Here is a 23,481-nt window from a genome sequence, read left to right on the forward strand (position 1 = left end):
TTTGATTTTAGTATAGATTCAACACAAGATTAGAACAATATTTCGTTATATTATAGACAACTTAAAAAACAGCTAATCTTTAAAATAAAATTGTGTATTTGGTTCGCACGAAAAAGTATTGCAAACGAGCCAAAGCCGGTTTCCTCTACCTGCTCAGGCTAACGACATAAAAAAGATAACTTCTACCTTGATGACATATTAATTAAAGGCAACACATTCCCGATACCAAACAAAAACAAAAAAACATAATTCTGCACTCCAAAAAACTTAAGATCGCTTCGACGATAAGGCAATGCCGCGTGTAATTTTCGGATGTTGTAAAATCACTATCGCAACGATAAAAATACACATAAATGTTCTTATTTTTAGTTTATAATTTCTTTTTCTTTTCAAATTCAATAAGCGATTTGGATTTTTTTCCATTAATTTACAAGGTTTCATTAAATGATAATGAATCAATCGTTTCAAACGTTTGTTTAAGCGTTCGGTTGCATTGAATTTGAGATTTAGCATGTAAGTAGAAACAATTGGGGTCTTAATCACGAAAACGATCGGATGTGTTAGGAATATTTAGGTTTTTTTTTCTGTTAGGGGGCCGAACCTCCTACGATGTCCCCGCGCAAAAGGGGCGCACGGGGTATGTGAGACTCAACGATCTGCATGGTGTTGTGAGCAGACCGCGGGCCCAAGGATTTTAGGGCCCACCCACTAAACGACTCCCCTGCATTGTTACACCCGACGTCCGATCCCCTCCGTCAGAACCCGGATGAGGTAGGGGGGTTACCGCGGTCAACACTACAACCAGATATTTAGTATTACCTGCTTGGTTGTAAACTACTTGTATATTTTAAAAAGTTGTTCTTGTGTCAAAAACATGTTTTTTTTTAATTAAGTAACTAGATATCAAGGATATAGGAAAAGTCTTCCTCACTTTCAATGCGTACAAATATCGCAATTCTATGTTTAACATAATGCGCCCTTCTGAGCCACGTAGCGTAGATTAATATTTTAATTAACCCACTGAATTTCTCGCCAGATGTTCTTGATAAGTCGCGATTCCGATACGGCACTAGATACTGCGAAGTACTGCTCTGGCTAAGGGCCAGTGTTAGCAAACTCTCAGGTTGAGACCTACCCTTCCGAGCGTAGTCGGAATAGCCCCTTAGGCTATTTTTTTTTTCCTACCTAGCTAAGAGCTTTGAGAGGCTATTTCAGTGTAACCTTAACTAGTAGGTGAGCTCACGGGGCTCAAACCTGACGACGTTGCTAACACGAACCCTAGCAAGAGCCGTGCTTCGCAGAATCTACCACCGGATCGGAAACGCGACCCACTGAGAAGATCCGGCGAGAAACTCAGTGGGCTGTGTCTGAGGGTCAATTTAGTCGTCGAACCCTTCGTCGCAAGCGACGGGCTCGACGAGAACGATGACCGGTCCTTGAGCCGTGAAAAGGACCGTTAGTGAATCGGGAGGATCCGAAATGACGTGGTTGGGGCGACGTCGACTGCTTTCCATTCTGTCCGCAGGATCAGGAATGTAGTTACCGGCGGCCACGATGAGAGGGTTCTCGTGTCGTGCCGCTTTATCGAAGTGGGGCTATCTTTACTTATCACATTAATACATGACACGCTCAACTTTAACCAGGAAATCACATCTCTTATGATACATATGCGTGCGCTTTGTGCTTTTCATTAGTTGCGGCAGTTGTAATGTTTCCCTTGGTGCGTCGCGTGTGTGGTTGTTTTTTTTTTTCCTACGTAAGCTGAGAGCCTCGAAAGACTATATCAGCGTAACCTTAACTAGTAGGTGAGCTCACGAGGCTCAAACCTGACGACGTTGCTAACATGAACCCTAGCAAGAGCTGTACTTCGCAGAATCTACCACCGGATCGGAAACGCGACCCACTGAGAAGATCCGGCGAGAAACTCAGTGGGCTGTGTCTGAGGGTTAAGTCTGGTTGTAGCGTTGACCGTGGGAACCCCCCTACTCTGACCAGGTTCTGACCTCAGACGGAGATCGGACGTTGGGTTCAGGAATGCAGGGGTGTCGTTTAGAACGGTTAGGCTCTAAGACGACCTTGGGCCCGCGGTCTACTCCCAACACCTGCAGATCGTCAGTCCCACATACCCCCGAGCGCCCCCTAGGCGCGGGGACCTCGGACCCCGGCCTGGAAAAAATATATTTGTAATGTTTGCACTTAGTTTCTAATGGTGGTCCTCTGGCCGTATATTATTTCTTTATTCCATCGAGTCACATAGACGGTGCATTAAATAATACTGCTTTGATTACTTACTGGTTCAGTTTTTAATGCTGCTGTCATTTTGCTCCTCTGAAGAAACAAGACTATTTACCATTTTTCTTCTTTTATTTGCCCACATCCCACTACTTGGGGTTGGGGCAGCATGTCCTCTTTTTCCTATTCAGGCCTATCATACATTATCTCTGCACTCACACCCTTCTCATGCAAGTCCTCTTTCACAGAGTCCATCCAAGTCTTTTAGAACACCCAATCGCACATTAACTTTCACAACATTTAAGTTGATGTGTTTAGACTCACCCAATAAATATGTTATGACTAGTGCCAAAACAATCAAAAGTATGAATACTTTCTTCAGACGCCTTGGCTGTTTTATACCTCTGCTTCGAATATGAGTTTGGGTTGAGGGGACATCATCTTTTAACTGAAATATATAAAGCATTTTTTATTTTCTTATTTTTATAAACACTATGGTAAGCCAACTTAGACTACTTCACTTCTCTTTCTTTCGTCTTGTCTGAATGGTATTGTATAATAGGTGCCTTCAAAATGATCTTGTATATTTCAGATTTTGTATATCGAAGCTTGAAAGGCAAATGTGACTAAGCGACAATGCGTGAACTTTACAGTAGACTAATTTAAAGTTGAAATACCTGAAAACCAAATTTATTTTAACGAATCTAGCTGTAGTAGAATGTAGCTAGTAGCTGTAGGATTGAAATGATTTTAATAGACCTAGAAATATATTTTTTTGCGCATCGAATATGGTTATTGCCTATCATTTATATACAAAGCAGTTATTGTCGCTTAGTCACGTTTGCCTTTCAAGCGTCGATATGTATAATACATTTATACTCCGATAAATCTTCAATACAAGGTTTTTCAGATTTGCATTCAAAGGGCAAAATTTTAATTCCTAGGACTGATATTTACTGGAATTGATTTTGTTTTCAATTACACTGAACAGTTTAATTTTTTATTATATATCTATTGAGTTCAAATAGACAAACTAATATATAAAATTAATTTAAAAAAAATAATTATATTCCGAAAATAATTTCATACTTCATAATTCTTTATGATAAATAAAAAACAATTTTATAATGTTATTATATACACATTCGTTATTGGTTAGTTGGGTGGACAAGCTAACGGTCCACCTACCATTAAAGGTTGCTAGAGACATAAACAACATTAATGCCAACGAGACATGAGTTCCAATATAGTACAACGACTACCCTTCCCATCAATCTGATACGCATTACTGCTTCATAGCTGTAATAGGGATGGTGGTACCTACCCATGTGGCTCATAAGACTCCTTACCACATATTTATGCAAATTATTATTTATACAGGTTTCATTTTGAGTCCACAATGTTATTCCATCATCGTGGAAGTAATTTGTGAATATTTGTTAAGTATCTATTTCTTTTGAAATATTATTACCTGCTGGCAGGAATCGAACACTAGCGCAATTCCTTCACTAGATACCAATGCACTGGACATCTTCCCCTTTAGGTTGTGACCACTTCCAAATGTAATTTTGCAAATATTACTTCCAATGAGTGTGATAGCGTAGTGGCTACCTAGTTAAAGAGATCTCAGCCTATTTGGAAGAAAATCAAGAAGAGGTGACAAAAGTTGTGTAAGCTCTTTTCAATTCCCCTTTGTTTACATAAGGGATACACATTATATAGTATAAGTATTTTAATATGAAATACCATATGCCTAATTAAACTTTAATAAAAGGGGAACCTGGAAAAGGTCTTCAACATTGCCCATTGAAAATTTGTTTCCAAATTGTACATATTTTTTCATTAGAAAAAATTAAGTTCGTTACGAAATTTAGGTAATTTTATAAATTTTAGAAAACATTATTTATTACAATATTTTCTTTAGCAATAAAAAAAAATGTATTCATTAAAAAAGCATTAGTTATTATTATTTAAATACAAATAACTCACCTCTAAGTATCGATAATTGCTGAATTTCCCCATATCTAATTGAAATAAACATTACAGACAGTACCGTTCTAATTCTACTGCCAAGGCAGATTTAGTGTGTGAAACACAATTCATTTATAAAGTAACACACTGCGTGTATACAATAAATTTAAATTAAGCTTTGAGCGCGTCTCAGTCGTGAAAATATACGGCACAGACTACTGTTAAATATTAAGTGTAGTATCTATGATCTATGCAGACTACATAGAGATACTAAGACTTTTTGGCAGGAACGCGAGGAGTGAAGTGTGTGATTTGTTTTATTTTGTCTATTTAGTGTTTCTTCAGGCTTAAATGTGTTAATATCTGTGAAAGTGCACAAATGTGGGAAAATGAAACAAAACCGCTGGACGTAACTTCTCAGATCTTCCAAAAAGTCCACTGAAAAAATCTCAGTAAATGACCATTTTACTAAGACTATTTAATATATATTATATTTCATTCCATGTCATTATTTATTCGATAAACGGCATCTTAAATTTATAAGAAATCCTCATCACAAGTTTAATTTCTTTTGTTTATTCTCATAAGTACCACATTATATTTCTTATTTAAGCCGTCTATTCTAAGAAATAAATAAAATAAACATTTTCTTGTCACCTATACTACTGAATATCTGTGTGCTTAGTGCAAGTTTTTTAACGTTCTCGATAGCGTAAAAGTTGGCTCACTGAATTTGGCCCCTTTTTTTATTTTATGATTTTTTTATTATTATTTGTTCGTTAATGTTCGAATGTAAAAATTGTTTGTTCGTCTTTTATGTATTTATAATTAATTAAACAAATGATCACCGTTAAGTGGGCCCCCCTTACTAAATATCTTTATTTTTATCGCTCAGATTAATTAATTTTGATCATTTATCGTATGTTCGACGACTATTAGTGATTGTTCGATCATAAAAACAATTAAATTCCCAATTATTAATTATTTTATATCTTCTTATTTTATAGCAAACCATCACCTCACGCCTACATTGCGCATGCGCCGGTTTTGTCAGTCAGCTGGCAATGGCCGTATTTACTAGCGTTTTGTTAACAAGTGCGTTTAAACTGTCCAATTATTTCTTATGTAGATCAAAAATATATTGAAAACTTCAACAATACTTCAACAAAAAAATGTCAGTGAAGACGGCCAATTAGTCGTTAAAGTACGATTAGCGCGGTTATAATAAATTCAGTTATTTTTAATGATATTGAATATTAACAAGCACATAGAAATTTCAGTGATTTCTACTTATTTTAAGAATATTTTAGGAGTACATTTTTCTTGTTAAAATGAAACTATTCATTACCATGCAATAGGAGATAGTCATGATACTTTTATTTTATAATAAAATTAATAATTCCTAAATTCATTACGCTCAAAAAACGTAAATGTAATGCGCACAAAATCTGTTTTCGTTGAAATGATAATTATTTATAAGTTCAAGAAATATATTACAGGGACATTTAGTAGAAATTCATTTAATATGGAAGAATAAACTTAGTATATATATATACTCTATAAACAGGATTTTATTTAAAAAAAAAATTTTTACGTCTATATTAACTTAATTATTATTATCGAGAAGTTAAGTTAATCTAAGCGATAAAAATAAAGATATCTAGTAAGGTGGGTCAACTTACGGGTGATCATTTGCTTAATTAATTATAAATAAATAAAAGACGAACAAACAATTTTTACATTCGGACATCGACGAACAAATGACGAACAAATAATTAAATATTGGGGGTTGATTGCTTCCCGCTTCCGTAGGTTTAACCCGCGATTCCCTACAAGTGACCCCTGGGTGGTGCAAAACGGGAGCCGAATACATAATCGGTGGTAGGACTTGTCCGACTGGCTGGCGACCACCCTCCAACTAGAGTCCGCCGCCAAATAGCCTAGCTGTGTTCCGGCGTGTGGGTTGGAGAGCCAGTGTTATTCCTTCCCTTTCCTCTTCCTTGTTGGGGGTGAATCTTGGCGATACCTGGAACATGCGGAGCAGACGTGCGTGTGAGCTCGCGGGACGTGATTGTTTGACGGGGGTATAGGGAGACCCAGTGAAACGGTGCTCGCCGCCGCCCGCCGGTCAGTTGGGGACCTGAACCCGGGTGTCACTACTAAACTCCGCCCCGGGAAGCTGTCCCGCCAACCGGTGTAAAATCCTGTCGTGCGGTCGTCGTGCCGGAGTCGGAGACCGGAGTGGATCCCGTCGACCGCACGCAGGGTGGACTGGGGGCCCTTCCATGCCCTGCGTCAGTCGCTCACGCAACCCGTGGTCGAGCACGTACTGTGCTCCGCGCTTTATTCAGGTATTGTCACGATTTCGCCTCGAACATCCTACCCCACCCAATCCCATTCTCCAAAAAAAATAAAAAAAATAAAATAATGAAAGTTCGAAAAAGGAAAAGGGTTTTGTCGGCGATTCCCCATTCCACATTTAATGTGGATTTCAGCAATGTAAGGGGTCTACATAGCAACCTCGACGCCGTACACCACCATCTTGAGACGGCGCAGCCTGCCCTCCTTTTTCTGACGGAGACGCAGATATCTGCTCCGGATGATACTTCGTACCTTGAATACCCCGGCTACGTATTGGAGCACAACTTCCTGCGTAAAGCCGGGGTGTGTGTATTCGTCCGGGCTGATGTCTGTTGTCGCCGTCTACGAAGCCTCGAACAACGGGACCTGTCCCTCTTGTGGCTGCGCGTAGATCACGGGGGTCGTACCCGAGTCTACGCGTGCCTGTACAGGTCCCACAGCAGTGATGCAGGTTCAGCTCTGATATAGCATGTGCAAGAGGGGACTAACCGCGTGCTTGAGCAGTACCCATCTGCGGAGGTGGTGGTTCTTGGAGACTTTAACGCTCACCACCAAGAGTGGTTGGGGTCCAGAACCACTGACCTCCCGGGTCGGGCTGCCTACGATTTCGCCTTGGCCTACGGCCTCTCCCAGCTGGTGACACAGCCCACCCGTGTCCCAGATATTGAGGGGCACGAGCCTTCTCTGTTGGACCTTCTGCTGACCACCGATCCAGCCGGATACAGTGTGGTGGTCGACGCTCCACTTGGATCGTCTGATCACTGCCTTATCCGTGCTGCCACACCACTCTCTCGTCCTAGTCGTCGAACGACGACCAGGTATCGAAGAGTTTGGCAGTATTTGTCAGCAGATTGGGATGGATTGCGTGAGTTTTACGCATCCTACCCATGGGGGCGGTTCTGCTTTTCCTCTGTTGATCCTGACGTCTGTGCGGACCGTCTTAAAGACGTGGTGCTCCAGGGGATGGAATTATTTATCCCCTCCTCTGAAGTGCCCGTTGGGGGTCGCAGCAGACCCTGGTATAACAATGCCAGCAGGGATGCTGCACACCTCAAGCGGTCCGCATACGTTGCATGGGATGATGCTAGGAGACGTCGGGATCCTAACATCTCAGAGGAAAGGCGGAAATATAACGCCGCTTCCAGGTCCTACAAGAAGGTTATGGCCAGGGCGAAGTCGGAGCACGTTGCTAGAATTGGCGAGCGACTGAAGAGCTATCCCTCTGGGAGCCGTGCTTTTTGGTCGCTCGCCAAAGCTGCAGAAGGTAACTTTTGCAGGTCTAGTCTCCCACCACTACGCAAGTCCGATGACAGTCTGGCCCATAGTGCGAAAGAGAAGGCTGACCTTCTGGTCAAACTCTTCGCCTCGAACTCGACTGTGGACGACGGGGGTGCCACACCACCGAACATCCTCCGATGTGATAGTTCCCTGCCGGAGATCTGCTTTACACAGTGTGCAGTCAGGCGGGAACTCCGACTCCTGGACGTCCTTAAGTCGAGCGGGCCAGACGGCATCCCTGCAGTGGTTCTGAAAACATGCGCCCCTGAGCTGACGCCTGCGCTAACGCGTTTGTATCGCCTCTCTTATTGCACTAACAGAGTTCCGTCTTCATGGAAGACTGCCCACGTCCACCCTATCCCCAAGAAGGGTGACCGGTCGGACCCATCGAGCTATAGGCCTATCGCGATAACTTCCTTGCTTTCCAAGGTGATGGAGCGAATAATTAATATACAACTCCTGAAGTATCTGGAGGATCGCCAGCTGATCAGTGACCGACAGTACGGTTTCCGTCACGGTCGCTCAGCTGGCGATCTTCTTGTATACCTTACTCACAGGTGGGCTGAAGCCTTGGAGAGCAAGGGCGAGGCTCTTGCTGTGAGCCTTGATATCGCGAAGGCCTTCGACAGGGTCTGGCATAGGGCACTTCTGTCGAAGCTACCATCTTACGGAATCCCCGAGGGTCTCTGCAAGTGGATCGCTAGCTTTTTGGATGGGCGGAGTATCACGGTCGTTGTAGATGGTGACTGTTCTGATACCATGACCATTAACGCTGGCGTTCCACAAGGTTCGGTGCTCTCCCCCACGCTTTTCATCCTGTATATCAATGACATGCTGTCTATTGATGCCATGCATTGCTATGCGGATGACAGCACGGGGGATGCGCGATATATCGGCCATCAGAGTCTCTCTCGGAGCGTGGTGCAAGAGAGACGATCAAAACTTGTGTCTGAAGTGGAGAACTCTCTGGGGCGAGTCTCCAAATGGGGTGAATTGAACTTGGTTCAATTCACCCCGTTAAAGACACAAGTTTGCGCGTTCACTGCGAAGAAGGACCCCTTTGTCATGGCGCCGCAATTCCAAGGAGTATCCCTGCAACCTTCCGAGAGTATTGGGATACTTGGGGTCGACATTTCGAGCGATGTCCAGTTTCGGAGTCATTTGGAAGGCAAAGCCAAGTTGGCGTCCAAAATGCTGGGAGTCCTCAACAGAGCGAAGCGGTACTTCACGCCTGGACAAAGGCTTTTGCTTTATAAAGCACAAGTCCGGCCTCGCGTGGAGTACTGCTCCCATCTCTGGGCCGGGGCTCCCAAATACCAGCTTCTTCCATTTGACTCCATACAGAGGAGGGCCGTTCGGATTGTCGATAATCCCGGTCTCACGGATCGTTTGGAACCTCTGGGTCTGCGGAGGGACTTCGGTTCCCTCTGTATTTTGTACCGTATGTTCCATAAAAAATAAAAAAAAATAAAAATCCGAATATCAAAAAAGGGAGGCCAAATTCACTGAGCCTCATAAAAGCTAGCCCAATTTTGTATGCAGTTGGAACAGCGCCCCTAGCGGCAAACGTAGGCAAACGATCTCATTCCATATAAATATGAGCTAACTTTTACGCTATCAATCCCCTCCCGACTAGGCGCGTCAATACCCCCGCCCCCGCCGTTCGCCCGATCACGATGTTCGACCAGCCCATACCGTGGGCCCCGAAGGTCAAATACTTAGGCGTCACCCTCGACAGTAGGATGAGATTCCGCCCCCACATTAAGACGGTACGCGACCGTGCCGCCTTCATTCTAGGACGTCTCTACCCGATGATATGTAGGCGAAGTAAAATGTCCCTTAGAAATAAGGTGGCACTCTACAAAACTTGCATACGCCCCGTCATGACCTATGCAAGTGTAGTGTTCGCTCACGCGGCCCGCATACACTTAAAATCATTTCAAATCATTCAATCCCGTTTTTGCAGGATAGCCGTCGGAGCCCCGTGGTTCGTCAGGAACGTCGACCTCCATGACGACCTGGACTTAGAGTCCATCAGTAAGTATCTGCAGTCGGCGTCCATGCGCCACTTCGATAAAGCGGCACGACACGAGAACCCTCTCATCGTGGCCGCCGGTAACTACATTCCCGATCCTGCGGACAGAATGGAAAGCAGTCGACGTCGCCTAAAACACGTCATCTCGGATCCTCCCGATCCACTAACGGTGCTTTTAGGTACTTCAAGCACCGGTCACCGTTCTCGTCGAACCCGTCGCTTGCGACGAAGGGCTCGACGAGTAAATTAACTCTCAGACACAGCCCACTGAGTTTCTCGCCGGATCTTCTCAGTGGGTCGCGTTTCCGATCCGGTGGTAGATTCTGCGAAGCACGGCTCTTGCTAGGGTTCGTGTTAGCAACATCGTCAGGTTGAGCCCCGTGAGCTCACCTACTAAAGTTAGGGTTACGCTGACATAGCCTCTCAAGGCTATCAGCTTAGGTAGGAAAAAAAAAAAAAAAACGCTATCAAGAACGTTAAAAACTTGTACTAAGCGCATTGAACTTAGGGATGACAATTTCAAATCGATTAATCGAATTTTAAATCGATATTCAACCCTTGAAAATCAACATTCTATTTTTTCAGTTTTGGTAAAAACCATAAAATTATTTCCAATTAGGAATTTAAAATACGCTCTCCGTTTTTTAACCAATGCAGAATCAGGGACCATATTTTTGCGATACTCAGTTAACTTTACACTTATTTTGATTTAATCTATTTTAATACGTATTATTATATATATTGTAAATGCAAACTTGAAAAAAACGATTTTTAAGGAATCGATCTTTTGGACCTCGATTTTCTTGTGAATCGATTTTTTTTTCTATTGTTTAGATGTGTGGACGAGCTCACAGCCGACCTGGTGTTAAGTGATTACTGGCGCTCATAGACATCTACAATGTAAATGCGCCACCCACCTTGAGATATAAGTTCCAAGGTCTCAGTATAGTTACAACGGCTACCCCACCCTTCAAACTGAAACGCATTACTGCTTCACGGCAGAAATAGGCGGGGTGGTGGTACCTACCCGTGCGGACTCACAAGAGGTCCTACCACCAGTTTTAGATTACATTAGTAGCACATTTATTAGATTACGATTCAAATCGATTTAAAAATCGATCTTTTTCGTAAAGAATCTCATCCCTACCTCAACTTAGCTCTATATAGATACAAAAAGTTCAATTTCCATTTAAAGATACAAAAAGTTAAATTCTCATGAAGAAAATTCATTAGTGACGTACCTCAGATACCTTGTTGGATTTTTTGCAATGATCCTAAATAATAGTTCCTAATAATAGTTTACAAGATTTAAACAATCTGCCATATATTACCATGGACCCTTAAGAGAAACACTAAATATTAAAGGGAAAAAGACAGGTTTGTGGTATAAAATTAATAAAATTTACTTAGATACCCCCATAGCTTATAGAGCACTTTGCTTGTTTTTTTTTCAATGAGATGGCTTGGATATCAAAGTTTAACAATACCAATTAGTAACATAAACCCTACCGACTTGAAAAGCAAAAATATAAGTCGACTGAAAACTGATGTACATCTCTAAGACTTTGCCGGATTATTCCTACGAATGACCCTGACCAAAGTGTATAATCTATGACCCTGACTATTATCAGCTGTACCATGTGATCGTGGTTAATTCTCCGTCTTTGTGAAAGATGTGTATTGAGCATCCATACATAATCACAATTATGTTTTTTTTTATAAATTCGGGTTAAAATTAGATTATAATGCTACAATTTTATAAAATTACTAAGTATTATGGAATTACGATAATTTTTGAGGGGTGTTCCATATTAGCATTCTATTGTGTGTTACCTAACAGCATTTGTCCAAATTACTGATCACTACATAGTTATTCTAAAAATCCCGTTTTAAAGAAAAACCGGGAAAATTAGATGCCGCAAGAAACACGTTACTTTAATGCCATAGATTATGTCATGTTCCCAGTTAATCCGTACCTATCCCAGTTAACCGTTGTCTTCTGCGGAAATTGAGGTACCTACGTTTTTTTTGTCGGTCTTCCGGATGTTATTGTTAAAAACACGTACAGATTATTATTATAACAATTAGAATCTAATAGATTTGTGTACCTTTACACAACATAACCTCACATATTATTTAGGTACTTACCTTTCTTTGACGAATTTCCATGTTTTTAAGATATTTTTTTAATACCTAATCAAAATAATTGAGGGATACTACTTAAACCATTAGTAACACAACGGAATCACTTAAAAACTTAGTCTTTCAAAACAACTAATATTAAATTAAAGGTTTATTTAATTTACAGACACGTATTAATATATCACTTGTTGAGTTTTGAATTATCTAGAATTGTGGAGAATCATTCGCACGGAATGATGTTTGAAATTGATATCCTGCCAATTGAAATCAACCATTAATTTTATAACTTATTAAATAACTATTGCGATTTATTACTTAAAGCACCTAGACAACGCGTAATCGCGTCTAAACTATTCACTTGAACAGTATTTTCAATTGAATGTCAGTTTCATTGATTCAATGACTCGCATATTTTATCTATTTTTACATAATAATAACGTAAGAGCTGAATAATGATGACTATAAATTTTAAATAGATTACATTTTAGGTGATATTGTAGGCGTTTCTACCGTTGAAATTGCGATATCGTCTGTAATTTTAATTTGAAGAAGTTTTAATAAATGTATCGTTGGTTCAAACTGTTTTATCTTGAACCCTAGCTCATAACAATAAACCGCAGTCTGGAACATTTAACAAATTTTAAGAGAAGTCGATCTCAATTCGGTCTGTTGTGTATTAATTTCGTTTATAAATATAGATTATTAATCCACAAAGATTGGCTACATAGGACTGCATTGCGATAGGTACCTAATTTGTAAAATTTTTCAGCCAATCTATGCTGATAGCCTTGAGGTACTATATCAGCGTTACCCTAGCGTGTAGGTGAGCTCTCGGGCTTAAACCACGACCTAACACTGGTCCTAGAAAGAGCAGTGCTTCACAGAATCTACCACCGGGTCGGAAACGCGACCCACTGAGAAGATCCGGCGAGAAACTCAGTGGGCTATTTGACAATGCGATAGGTGTTGTAGGTACATACAATATCTAATATATAAAATTCTCGTGTCACGGTGTGCGTGATTGAACTCCTCCGAAACGGCTCGACCGACTTTCGTGAATCTTAGCGTGCATATTGGCCAGGGTGAAGAATCGAACAACATCTATTTTTCATCCCCCTAAATATTAGAGTCCACCCCTAAATTTATTTATTTATTTTTTAGACAAAAAATTTTGTTTTTATTTATTTATGATTCAGCATACAAAAATACATACAACCATAAATTTTCACCCCTCTACGATCAACCCTTATTTTTTATTTGTTAATTAAAAACTTTAATTTTTTTGCAACAATTATGTTTTTATTTTGTCATAACTTAGAATAAAAAAAATTATATTACTCAAAAATTTTCACCCCTCTACGATCAACCCCTATTTTTTATTTGTTAATTATAAACTTTAATTTTTTTTGGCAAGATTTTCATTTTTATTTTTCTTTTGTCATGAATTAAAATAAAAAATCTGATGTTACTCTCAATTTTTCATCCCTCTATGATCAACCCCTATTTTTTTATTTGTTAATTATAAACTTAATTTTTTTTGGCAAGAATTTTTTTTTATTTTGTCATGACTTAAAATAAAAAAATTCATATTACTTACTCTCAATTTTCACTCTTATACGATCAACCCCTATTTTTCCATCCCGATTTTTTTTTTATTCAATGCACAGATCCGCAAATGGTTGCAAGATGGCAATCAAATATAATTGTAGTACGATAAATTCTTATTCAGAGTTTATAATTTCAAGTTCCTTTAATTATGTTTTTTTTTAAATTCTATTTGATCTCCCGCCCTCGCCGGTCGACTACTGATCAACTATCAATCGATCAGTTATCCCTGCCAGGTGTCACCACTCATCCAGCAAACATCACGTAGTAAAGATGAGGACAAAGCCGGTCTCCTGTCTTACTCACTATACATTTTTCAGCCATGTTTTTTTGGTTTTATTTGTGTATCAATCGTAGCTTGCCAGCCATGTTTTTTTGGTTTTATTTGTGTATCAATAGTATGTTCAGTAGGTCTGAGAATCGGCTACTATCTATTTTTCATACCCCTAAGTGATAAGGGTTGTCCAGCCCAAACATTTATTTTTTATTTTTATTTTTTGGATATTTTTTTTTGTTTATAATGAGGTATTATGTGGTTGAATAAGGTTTTTTTTTCTACACTAGAATTCCCTAGAAATCTTGTTTAAGGCAACACAACGTTTGCCGGGTCAGCTAGTACCTAATATATAATAAAATATTGACAACAGTTTCAACCGCGTTACTTTTGTAATAAAAAATAATGGAAGACTGCATTTTCACATTTATAATATTAGTATAAACTCTAGTACTTAAAGATATATTCACTGTACTTAATTTTATTAGATTTGAAATGTTTTATATAGGTACGTACCACTAGTTTTTTTAATCAACTATTAGTTTATAAACCACAGTGCAAGAAACTTAATATCGAGAAACCGTTTCATTCTTTCTTTCTTTCTGGCGTAATTACGGGTGGTAGGACCTCTTGCGACCGCACGGGTAGGTACCATCGCCCCGCCTATTTCTGCCGTGAAGCAGTAATGCGTTTCGGCTTGAAGGATGGGGCAGCCGTTGTAACTATACTGAGACCTTAGAACTTATATTTCAAGGTGTGTGGCGCATTCACGTTGTAGATGTCTATGGGTTCCAGTAACCACTTAACACCAGGTGGGCTGTGAGCTCGTCCACACACCTAGGCAATAAAAAATAAAAAATCATATTACAAAGTTAACGCGGGCGAAACCGCGGTTAGGTCTATTAATATACATATTATTACTAGCTGACCCGGCAAACGTTGTGTTGCCTTAAATAAGATTTCTAGGGAAATTCTACTGTAGAAAAAAAACCTCATTTAACCACATAATACCTCATTATAAACAAAAAAAAATATCCAAAAAATAAAAATAAAATAACAATGTTTGGGGTGGACAACCCTTTTCACTTAGGGGTATGAAAAATAGATAGTAGCCGATTCTCAGACCTACTGAACATACTATTGATACACAAATAAAACCAAAAAAACATGGCTGAAAAATGTATAGTATTGTATAGCTCTCAAATTATATATTAAGTGTATAATCTATGATGTATAGTGAGTAAGTAAGACAGGAGACCAGGTGAATGAAGTTAGCCCCTCAAAAAATTTTATTTTCCCTTTTTTATACTTATTTTCTATTAATTCGTTTGTTCATCATTTGTTCATGATTGTTCACTGTTAATAATTGTTTGTTCTGCATTTATTTATTTAAAAAAAATATTTAAAAATATACCTACAAGTTAGCCCCTCTAATGCAATTTTTAATATTTTTTCATCCTTAATGACTCGTAAATATTCATTTTCGATTGTTCTTATATAAAACACGTTTGTTCTCTTTCGAAATTACTCGTTTTTTGTTTAATTTACTATTTTTATTATTTGAATAAATGTATGCAAAATATGTGTACTGCGCATGCGTCAACTATAATGCCTAAACTTTCTACGCGGTTTTAATCGTGAAAAAAAAAACAAATATAAATCCTGTAGGAGCATTTAATTGGTATACTGTTTAATTAAAAAAATTAAAAAATTAATAAATGAAATAATGTGCATTGGCGTTAAGTTAGACCAAATACATTTTTTCCATCCTCCTACTTATCGTTATGAAGGTATAAAAAAGATAGGGAGTTCACATAGGTAATATAAACAAATAAGTAAATATATTCATTATTTATCTTTCAAGAGATAATATAGGTATAGATTATAATAACTTTTTTACACAGTCGAAATTATATTCCTAACATTAGTAAAATAACATTTTAATACGATAGGTAAGAGGATGGAAAAAATGTATTTGGTCTAACTTAACGCCAATGCACATTATTTCATTTATTAATTTTTTAATTTTTTTAATTAAACTGATTGAGATGAAATTGCTCCTTCAGGATTTATATTTGTTTTTTTTTTCACGATTAAAACCGCGTATAAAGTTTAGGCATTATAGTTGACGCATGCGCAGTACACATATTTTGTATACATTTATTCAACTAATAAAAATAGTAAATTAAACAAAAAACGAGTAATTTCGAAAGAGAACAAACGTGTTTTGTATAAGAACAATCGAAAATGAATATTTACGAGTCATTAAGGATGAAAAAATATTAAAAATTGCATTAGAGGGGCTAACTTGTAGGTATATTTTTAAATATTTTTTTAAAATAAATAAATGCAGAACAAACAATTATTAACAGTGAACAATCATGAACAAATGATGAACAAACGAATTAATAGAAAATAAGTATAAAATAGGAAAAAAAAATTTTTTTGAGGGGCTAACTTCATTCACCTCAGGAGACCGGCTTCGTCCTCATCCCTACTACGTGATGTTTGCTGGATGAGTGGTGACACCTGGCGGGGATAGCTGATCAGTTGATAGTTGATCAGTAGTCGACCGGCGAGGGCGGGAGATCAAATTCAATTTAAAAAAAATCATAATTAAAGGAACTTGAAATTATAAACTCTGAATAAGAATTTATCGTACTACAATTATAAAATTTGATTGCCATCTTGCAACCTTATTGCAGATCTGTGCATAGAAAAAAAAATATTAATCGGGGTGGAAAAATAGGGGTTGATCATATAAGAGTGAAAATTGAGAGTAATATGATTTTTTTTATTTTATGTCATAACAAAATAAAATAAAAAACTTGCCAAAAAAATTAAAGTTTATAATTAACAAATAAAAAATAGCGGTTGATCATAGAGGGATGAAAAATTGAGAGTAACATCAGATTTTTTATTTTAATTCATGACGAATTAAAAATAAAAATGAAAATCTTGCCAAAAAAATTAAAGTTTATAATTAACAAATAAAAAATAGGGGTTGATCATAGAGGGGTGAAAATTTCAGAGTAATATGATTTTTTTTATTCTACGTCATGACAAAATAAAAACAAAATTCTCGCAAAAAAATTTAAAGTTTTTAATTAGCAAATAAAAAATAAGGGTTGATCGTAGAAGGGTGAAAATTGAGGATTGTATGTATTTTTGTATGTTATATCATAAAAAAATAGAAATTAAAAATTTTGTCTAAAAAATAAAAATAAAAATTTTGGGGTGGACTACCCCTAACATTTAGGGGGATGAAAAATAGATGTTGGCCGATTCTCATAGATACCGGATAAGAACAAAAAATTTCACCAAAATCGGTCAAGCCGTTTCGGAGGAGTATGGCAACGAAAACTGTGACACGAGAATTTTATATATTAGACAAGAGAAATTAAGAGAATTATTTTATTTTGCAATTTCAACTATAGGCCATGATAAATTAATGCAAATAGTCACGATTGTTAATTAAACATGCCATATAGTTTTTAAACAGTTTTGTCATTGTTATCAAATATAGATATTCTAACACTACCTATAGTGTTAAATTACATACGCAACAGGTCTTTTAAGCTAAAAAAAATTACAATAATGGTAATAAACTTTTCCTTTTTCAGCTGATACCAAAAAGGCTGATAACCAAAAAAAATGAATTCAAAATCTCTATTGGAGAAGCTTAAAGAATATGGAGTAGGAAAACGGATGCTTGATGACGTTATGTTTATACATGACAAACAACCTACTAGACTTGGAATTTACGATGTGGACGATGGAAATTATAACTCCAAATTGTAATCCATCATATTTATTGTCATGCTGTATATCTGTTACTTAAACACTAATTGTGGTGATTAATAATCCTGCCTTGCTTAATTGCGTAAGTTGTCACTTAGCCCCAGAAACATTGTGCTATGTCGGTCAAACTCAAAAGCACCAAAAATATTGACGTCACCTAATGTCTGTTTTAAATGACTTGATTGGTATCTCCCAGCAGATACTTTTCATAATACATTTTCACCAATGTCTGCCTCTGACGAAGGAATAACACCGTAATTTTTTTATGACCGTTAACGTAATCACTAGTCGTAGGTCGTATTATGATCCAGCATAAGTTTTTTTTTCTTCATTTCCTCTGTAGGCAGACGGTCACACGGCCCACTTGATGGTGAGTGATTACCATCGCCCATGGACGTCAACAATGCAAGAGGCAGAGCCAACCTGCTGCCTACCGTAAGTAACTAAATACCTACCCTCGACAAGCCTTCTTTGAAGGAAACGTCGTAGCGCTCGGGAAACACCAAAGAGGGGAGCTAATTCCAAGCTTAATCCAAAGGTACTTGGACTTCAGATTTCAACCACTTAACACCAGGTGACTCGGATTCGTGAGCTAGTTCATCCTGATAAAAAAATTATGCTTCCAGTAAACAAACTCCGTGCTGCATACCAGGATGTAAGCACATAGCTGATACACTGTTAGATTACGAAAATCATTACAACGCGACGCACAGGTACTCGTGCGCTCAATGCAAGAAGGTGCTACCTTCGCCGCATTTCTTAGACCTGCATATACAGGAGAACCACGATTCGTATTTTTCTGTGATGGCCGAAAAGAAACCTTCGGTGAGTGTGCTCGGAAGCTGAATTTCGAATGAGTTTAAATATTGCTTTCTTAAACTGTCAAAAGACTATGCTTAACTACAGTACTAAGACGAAGATAGGACAATAAATCGATCCATCTATGTGTAATGTAGTGTAATGTAAAAGCGAACGTTTGAAGGCTGTATACAAAAAAAAACAAAAAGGCATTGGCTATATTTACCATTTTATGAAATTACTCGTGCTTTAAGTAAGTGATAGGTTTTGGTATTGTAATGAGCGATTTAGTGGGCAACTTAATTTCTGTTAATTTTGTATCACGGTGCGCGCGCATCGTAAAATTTCACTCTCATCAATTTTTCATAACGCGCCTAAAGAAGTATAACTTCAAAAAAGTTACCCTTGCTTGACTGACAGTGACGCACTTTGCTTTTGCCAAAATCCAACTTCCTTATATCCCTTATTTATATATGAGTCGTCTATTATCAAAGGTGGCAATCTGTGCATTTGGACAAAAGTTTTTTATTGATATGTCAATACAGATTGATTTGAATATAATCGTCTCCTTCAAAGAATACGGTTCAAAACCTGCATTAAATAAAGGTTAATAGTTAACCTGTTATTTATCTAAGATGTCGTTCCGAAGAGTTTTGTGACTGCCAATGGAATACAAAGTCAATAATTCGTTTTTCTGATTTAGCAATCATTGTCCAAAAGTCAGATTGCCACCTTTGATAATAGACGACTCATATATCCCCCTTATATACTCTTTATATCTAGGTAGGTAGGACGTCTTGCATGGGTAAGTACCACTACCCTAAATATTTATGCCGTGAAGTAGTAATGCGTTTCGGTTTGAAGGGTGGGGCAGCCGTCGTAACTATACTGAGACCTTAGAACTTATATCTCAAGGTAGGTGGCGGCATTTACGGTTTAGATGTCTATGGGCTCCGGTAACCACTTAACATCAGGTGGGCCGTGAGCTCGTCCACCCACCTGAGCAATAAAAAATAAACTTCCTAATGTCTAACAATCCACTGGTTTATGTTAAATGCTCAACGTTAACTGGATAGCAGAGTAAACGGGTGAACTAGGGGACGACTAGTATTAGAAGTAGTAATAGTAGTAATAGTAGTAGTAGTAGTAGTAGTAGTAGTAGTAGAAGAAGGTAGTAATAATAATGCTGTAATATCGTTCTCAGTATTGCTGCTACATAGAAGAATGTAAACAGAAATTCAACAACACCGCCGACAGATTAGACCACTGCGTCCGAGAGCACAGGATACCCAAAGATTTTCGTTTTGAAAGACAAAAAAAGGATAAAAACAAAATGCCTAACGCCATGGACGTAGACGAGGCTAAGTCCAATAAATTCCATTTGAACAATAGCAAACAGAAGACGTTTAGCAAAAATAAATATGCAGGAAAGAAATTCACAAGCGACAAGAAATCGAGGGATGAAACAAATATGGACTGTTCTATGGAGGATTTGAAAGATAGTTTACCGAAATGAATAAACCTGTCATAAAAGAAAATGATGGCATTCCTTTTACAATTCAATAAAATCAATAAATGCTTTTTTTTAGTTATGACTTTTATTAACAACATTGAAAACCTAATTAGGACCTTTAATATCAAATTAGGATTTTTTGACAGAAACGTGTTTCGTAATGTTACATGTGTGCACCATGATTCTGAATATTTCTGCCAGAAAGAAGTAATGCATTCCGATTGGAGAATTTGAGACTTATGCCTTATTGTCATGGTCTATGGTCTATGTCCATTAAGCATTTTACATCATAACATGTAATAATTAATAATAATACTATTTGTATCTCAGATAAATAGGCCAGTCCCTAAATAATCCTCATACTATTGAAGTTATAATAAATAAAAAAGTTATTTAAATTTACCATTTTGTAGCCTATTTTGGTAACTTTTTATGTTTGAAAATTGAAGTCCGAAATTATATATTTAATTACTTTAAGATTGCATTGATGTAGTAGCTATTGGTTCGTAAAAGAGGGTCTAAGGGCAGGGTTATTTGAATCATATTCAGATACATTTCAAAAAACAATCTTTATAAACAAAATATTTCAATAATTTGCAGTTATACTTATATAATAAATTAATTTTTAGGATTACAATTTGCAACTGCAACTTCTAAATATTTGAATATTATTATGGCTACCCTTAATAAAAAAAGCAACAAAAGCAAAGCATACAGCTTTTTAAATAAATCTATTGCATAGTATTAAAAATTCTTATTTGTATCAAACATATTTGGTATATATGTATTGAATTTACAGCTTGGCATTGAAGGCCGGCTAATCTATTTTCCCGGTGGTGTTCAAAGAGTAACCATATCTAAAACACTTGGAAACAAAAAAAATCACTTGGCCTTGCCCTGGGCAGCGACAGCAGCCATAGCTTTTTTGACAGTTTCTTCATCACCAAGGAACACCATGGAATCTACAGGTTTTAAATTCTCATCAAGTTCATATACGAAGGGGATGCCTGTCGGCAGATTCAATTCCATGATTGCTGCATCGCTTAGATCTGAAATTACACAAATGTTATGAGTTACATTTTGTCAGAATTAAATGTCACATAGTGGGAGGGTGCCATCTGTTGTTTTTTAACTTGTATGCTGGCAAAATCTATCCAGTTTCAAATTAAAGGATAAAACTCGCATCAACACATAGATGATGTACAAAGAAATAGAAGAAACTACAAATGTTTCATGTTATTTTGAGTTCTAATAAAAAGTACATGATTAAAATATTCTTACCATCTAAGTGTTTCACAATACCCCTTAGACTGTTGCCATGGGCAGCAATAATGATCTTCTTGCCTTCTTTGATCTGCAATAGAAATAGAGTTTAAACAATTCCGTGGTCTCTATGTACAAAAAGATGTGTCAAAAATGTATTATGGCTTATTTTTTGTTCATAACCTTATTTAATTAATTTTTTTCAATAATTATTTGGTTTACTAAGCAATGTAATCATATTAAAGAACAACTGTTGATTAAAAAAAATGTATTTTATAGATGTCTATTAATATACATATCATAGAAACCTGACCATTTTGATGTCACTTTATACTTAAGGACTGCCGAAATATTCTTAAGCTATTGAAGCAAAGGTTTTGAAGTATAGATATAATTGAAAGATACTCAGTGTTAATCAATGTACCTAGAGATCCAAAATCAGAAATGCATTTAGAGTTTACGTTTATAGGTGGTTTTTGGGATTCCCTTTGTGATAAAGAACACTAACAACATCACCACTAGGTTATAGTTGATTCTTAGTAATGTAAATAAAATATTTACTTATTTCAGACCTGAGGCACAATAACATTGTTCCAGTAAGGCAGGGTTCTTTCAATAGTGAGTTTCAGGCTCTCGTACATAGGAAACTCTTCAGGTTTCGGGTCAGCAGCATATCTGGGGTCGTTAACAATGGTGTCATAGTATGGGTGATCTTTTTCCATGGCCGGTGGAGGAACGTCGAAGCTACGGCGCCAGATTTGAACCTGTGGAAATATTGTACAGATTTTAACTACATTACATACGTACATTGCCTAAAATGCAAAGAGTCCCTTATTGTGTTGAGCCACAGTGAAACATGGCCACACTCCACTGTGACTATTGTTAACTATTATTGTATGTTATATATTTAATTTTTCCAAACTATAACTCAGAGCCCCCCGTAATGTATTGGTGATATGATGACTGAAATCTTTCATACAGTGTAGTGGCTGATATTAAAATGGTAATGAGAAATGACTTTCTGTTTTTATAAAACCAACAGCATTCTTAACAAGAAAATCTGATTTTTAAAATATAATGATGGTATATGAACTCAATGAAATCAGTTTCGTGACTACTTTAGATATTTTCATCGCTTCTCATGTTAGTAAATTTAGCTCCATGGTTCAATATATTTATATATATAATTCTGCTGTATGTGTGTATGTCACTGAACTCCTCCTAAACAGCTAGACCGATTTGAATGAATTTTTTCATATGTGTTTGCGTGGCACCCTGCATGGTTTCCACTCACAAATCATCCCGGCAGATGGCGCTCCAGTCGGTATCTAGGTTATTTATCTATATTGCAACTAAACAGCTGGATCGATTTAAATGAATTTTTGTGTATGCATTCACATGTCTGTCGGGTCCACTAGTGACATTTAAAATACCTGAGCCTCCCCGTATTTGGCAGCTGTCTCAGCCTTGTTCAGTCCAGTGAGGCCACCATAATGCCTCTCGTTCAATCTCCAAGTTTTCTCAACAGGTATATCTGGCTGACCAATCTCCTTTAAGATAGAGTTCAGTGTAATCTGGGCACGTTTTAGAACAGACGTGTGAGCAACGTCAAACTGATAGCCTTCAGCTTTTAAAGCCTTACCGGCAGCAACAGCTTCTTGACGACCTGAAATAAAACATTAAAATTAAATTTTTCATTGTAAAATACGAATAACAGATATTTTAAAATTAAATTGTACTTATTGGGAAACTGCCATGAATTGATTAGATTTTTTGGATGAAATGGATATTAAATATGTGAAAGGAGTTTATGAGGTATATTTTTAAATTATGAATTGAGAATTCACCTTTGTCGCTGAGGTCAGCGTCGAACCATCCACAGAAGAGATTCTTCTGGTTCCATTCGGATTCGCCATGACGAATCATAACAATCTTATACTTTGCAGGCATTTTGTTTGATAGATAAATTTCGGACCGGCTACAAATTACTGATAGCACCGATGAAAAACCTCGGTATTTTCTCTTTGACGTAAATAACCTTTTTGACCTTCAATCTAACAAATTTTTCGATATAATCTGTGAACTTCTAGGTCAAGATCATGTCAAGATGTCTAAGTGAAATTTGAACTCCAAGTGCTTCGAAATCTCTCTAGAGTCTATAAATCAATAAAAAATTCAAATATACAAAATTTAAAACTAACTTCTTCT

General features: G+C 37.4%; 3 protein-coding genes across 8 annotated transcripts in view; 1 reads left to right on the top strand and 2 right to left on the bottom strand.

Moving 5' to 3' along the window:
* NTPase (ectonucleoside triphosphate diphosphohydrolase NTPase) overlaps positions 1 to 12,395 on the bottom strand; it is a 25,977-nt gene extending 13,582 nt beyond the window's left edge. Inside the window, exons 1-3 of one of the 4 annotated variants that reach the window (XM_089733666.1) lie at positions 12,026 to 12,395; positions 3,704 to 3,863; positions 2,557 to 2,680 (exon numbers count right to left, since the gene is read on the bottom strand). In XM_089733666.1, the coding sequence (XP_089589792.1) occupies positions 2,557 to 2,680; positions 3,704 to 3,763 (184 nt within the window). In that variant the 5' untranslated portion in view covers positions 3,764 to 3,863; positions 12,026 to 12,395. Of the gene's footprint in view, positions 1 to 2,556; positions 2,681 to 3,703; positions 3,864 to 4,221; positions 4,562 to 12,025 lie in introns of those variants that run through there. The other 3 variants (XM_089733665.1, XM_028170947.2, XM_028170946.2) reach the window with 3 other exon arrangements.
* Positions 4,563 to 20,085, top strand: l(2)k10201 (zinc finger protein 511 lethal (2) k10201). 3 transcript variants are annotated; one of them, XM_089733668.1, is made up of 4 exons: positions 4,563 to 4,655; positions 17,522 to 17,695; positions 18,326 to 18,524; positions 19,702 to 20,085. In XM_089733668.1, the coding sequence occupies exons 2-4, from the start codon at positions 17,553 to 17,555 to the stop codon at positions 20,011 to 20,013; spliced, it is 654 nt and encodes a 217-aa protein (XP_089589794.1). In that variant the 5' UTR covers positions 4,563 to 4,655; positions 17,522 to 17,552; the 3' UTR covers positions 20,014 to 20,085. The 3 variants fall into 3 exon arrangements, with proteins under 3 accessions (XP_089589794.1, XP_028026751.2, XP_028026750.2); XM_028170950.2 differs by lacking the exon at positions 4,563 to 4,655 and adding an exon at positions 11,087 to 11,254; XM_028170949.2 differs by lacking the exon at positions 4,563 to 4,655 and adding an exon at positions 11,531 to 11,890.
* On the bottom strand, positions 20,077 to 23,424 carry Pglym (phosphoglyceromutase). Its single transcript, XM_028170969.2, has 5 exons — positions 23,121 to 23,424; positions 22,707 to 22,939; positions 21,846 to 22,037; positions 21,292 to 21,364; positions 20,077 to 21,059 (listed from the first exon to the last, which is right to left on the bottom strand). Exons 1-5 carry the CDS (start codon positions 23,221 to 23,223, stop codon positions 20,893 to 20,895), a joined length of 768 nt encoding a protein of 255 aa, XP_028026770.2. The 5' UTR covers positions 23,224 to 23,424; the 3' UTR covers positions 20,077 to 20,892.
* Positions 23,425 to 23,481: the final 57 nt, after the last annotated feature.

The sequence above is a fragment of the Bombyx mandarina genome, chromosome 16 (genome assembly GCF_030267445.1).
Source record: "Bombyx mandarina strain Sakado chromosome 16, ASM3026744v2".
NCBI lineage: Eukaryota > Metazoa > Arthropoda > Insecta > Lepidoptera > Bombycidae > Bombyx > Bombyx mandarina.

Bases quoted from the DNA above. Each gene is read 5' to 3' on its own strand.
- Pglym (XM_028170969.2), bottom strand. From the start codon at position 23,223: ATGCCTGCAAAGTATAAGATTGTTATGATTCGTCATGGCGAATCCGAA. The intron at 22,940-23,120 runs GTGAATTCTCAA...GTTTTATTTCAG, and splicing joins CGCTGACCTCAGCGACAAAG to GTCGTCAAGAAGCTGTTGCT. The intron at 21,365-21,845 runs GTCTGAAATAAG...TTTCTATTGCAG, and splicing joins ACAATGTTATTGTGCCTCAG to ATCAAAGAAGGCAAGAAGAT.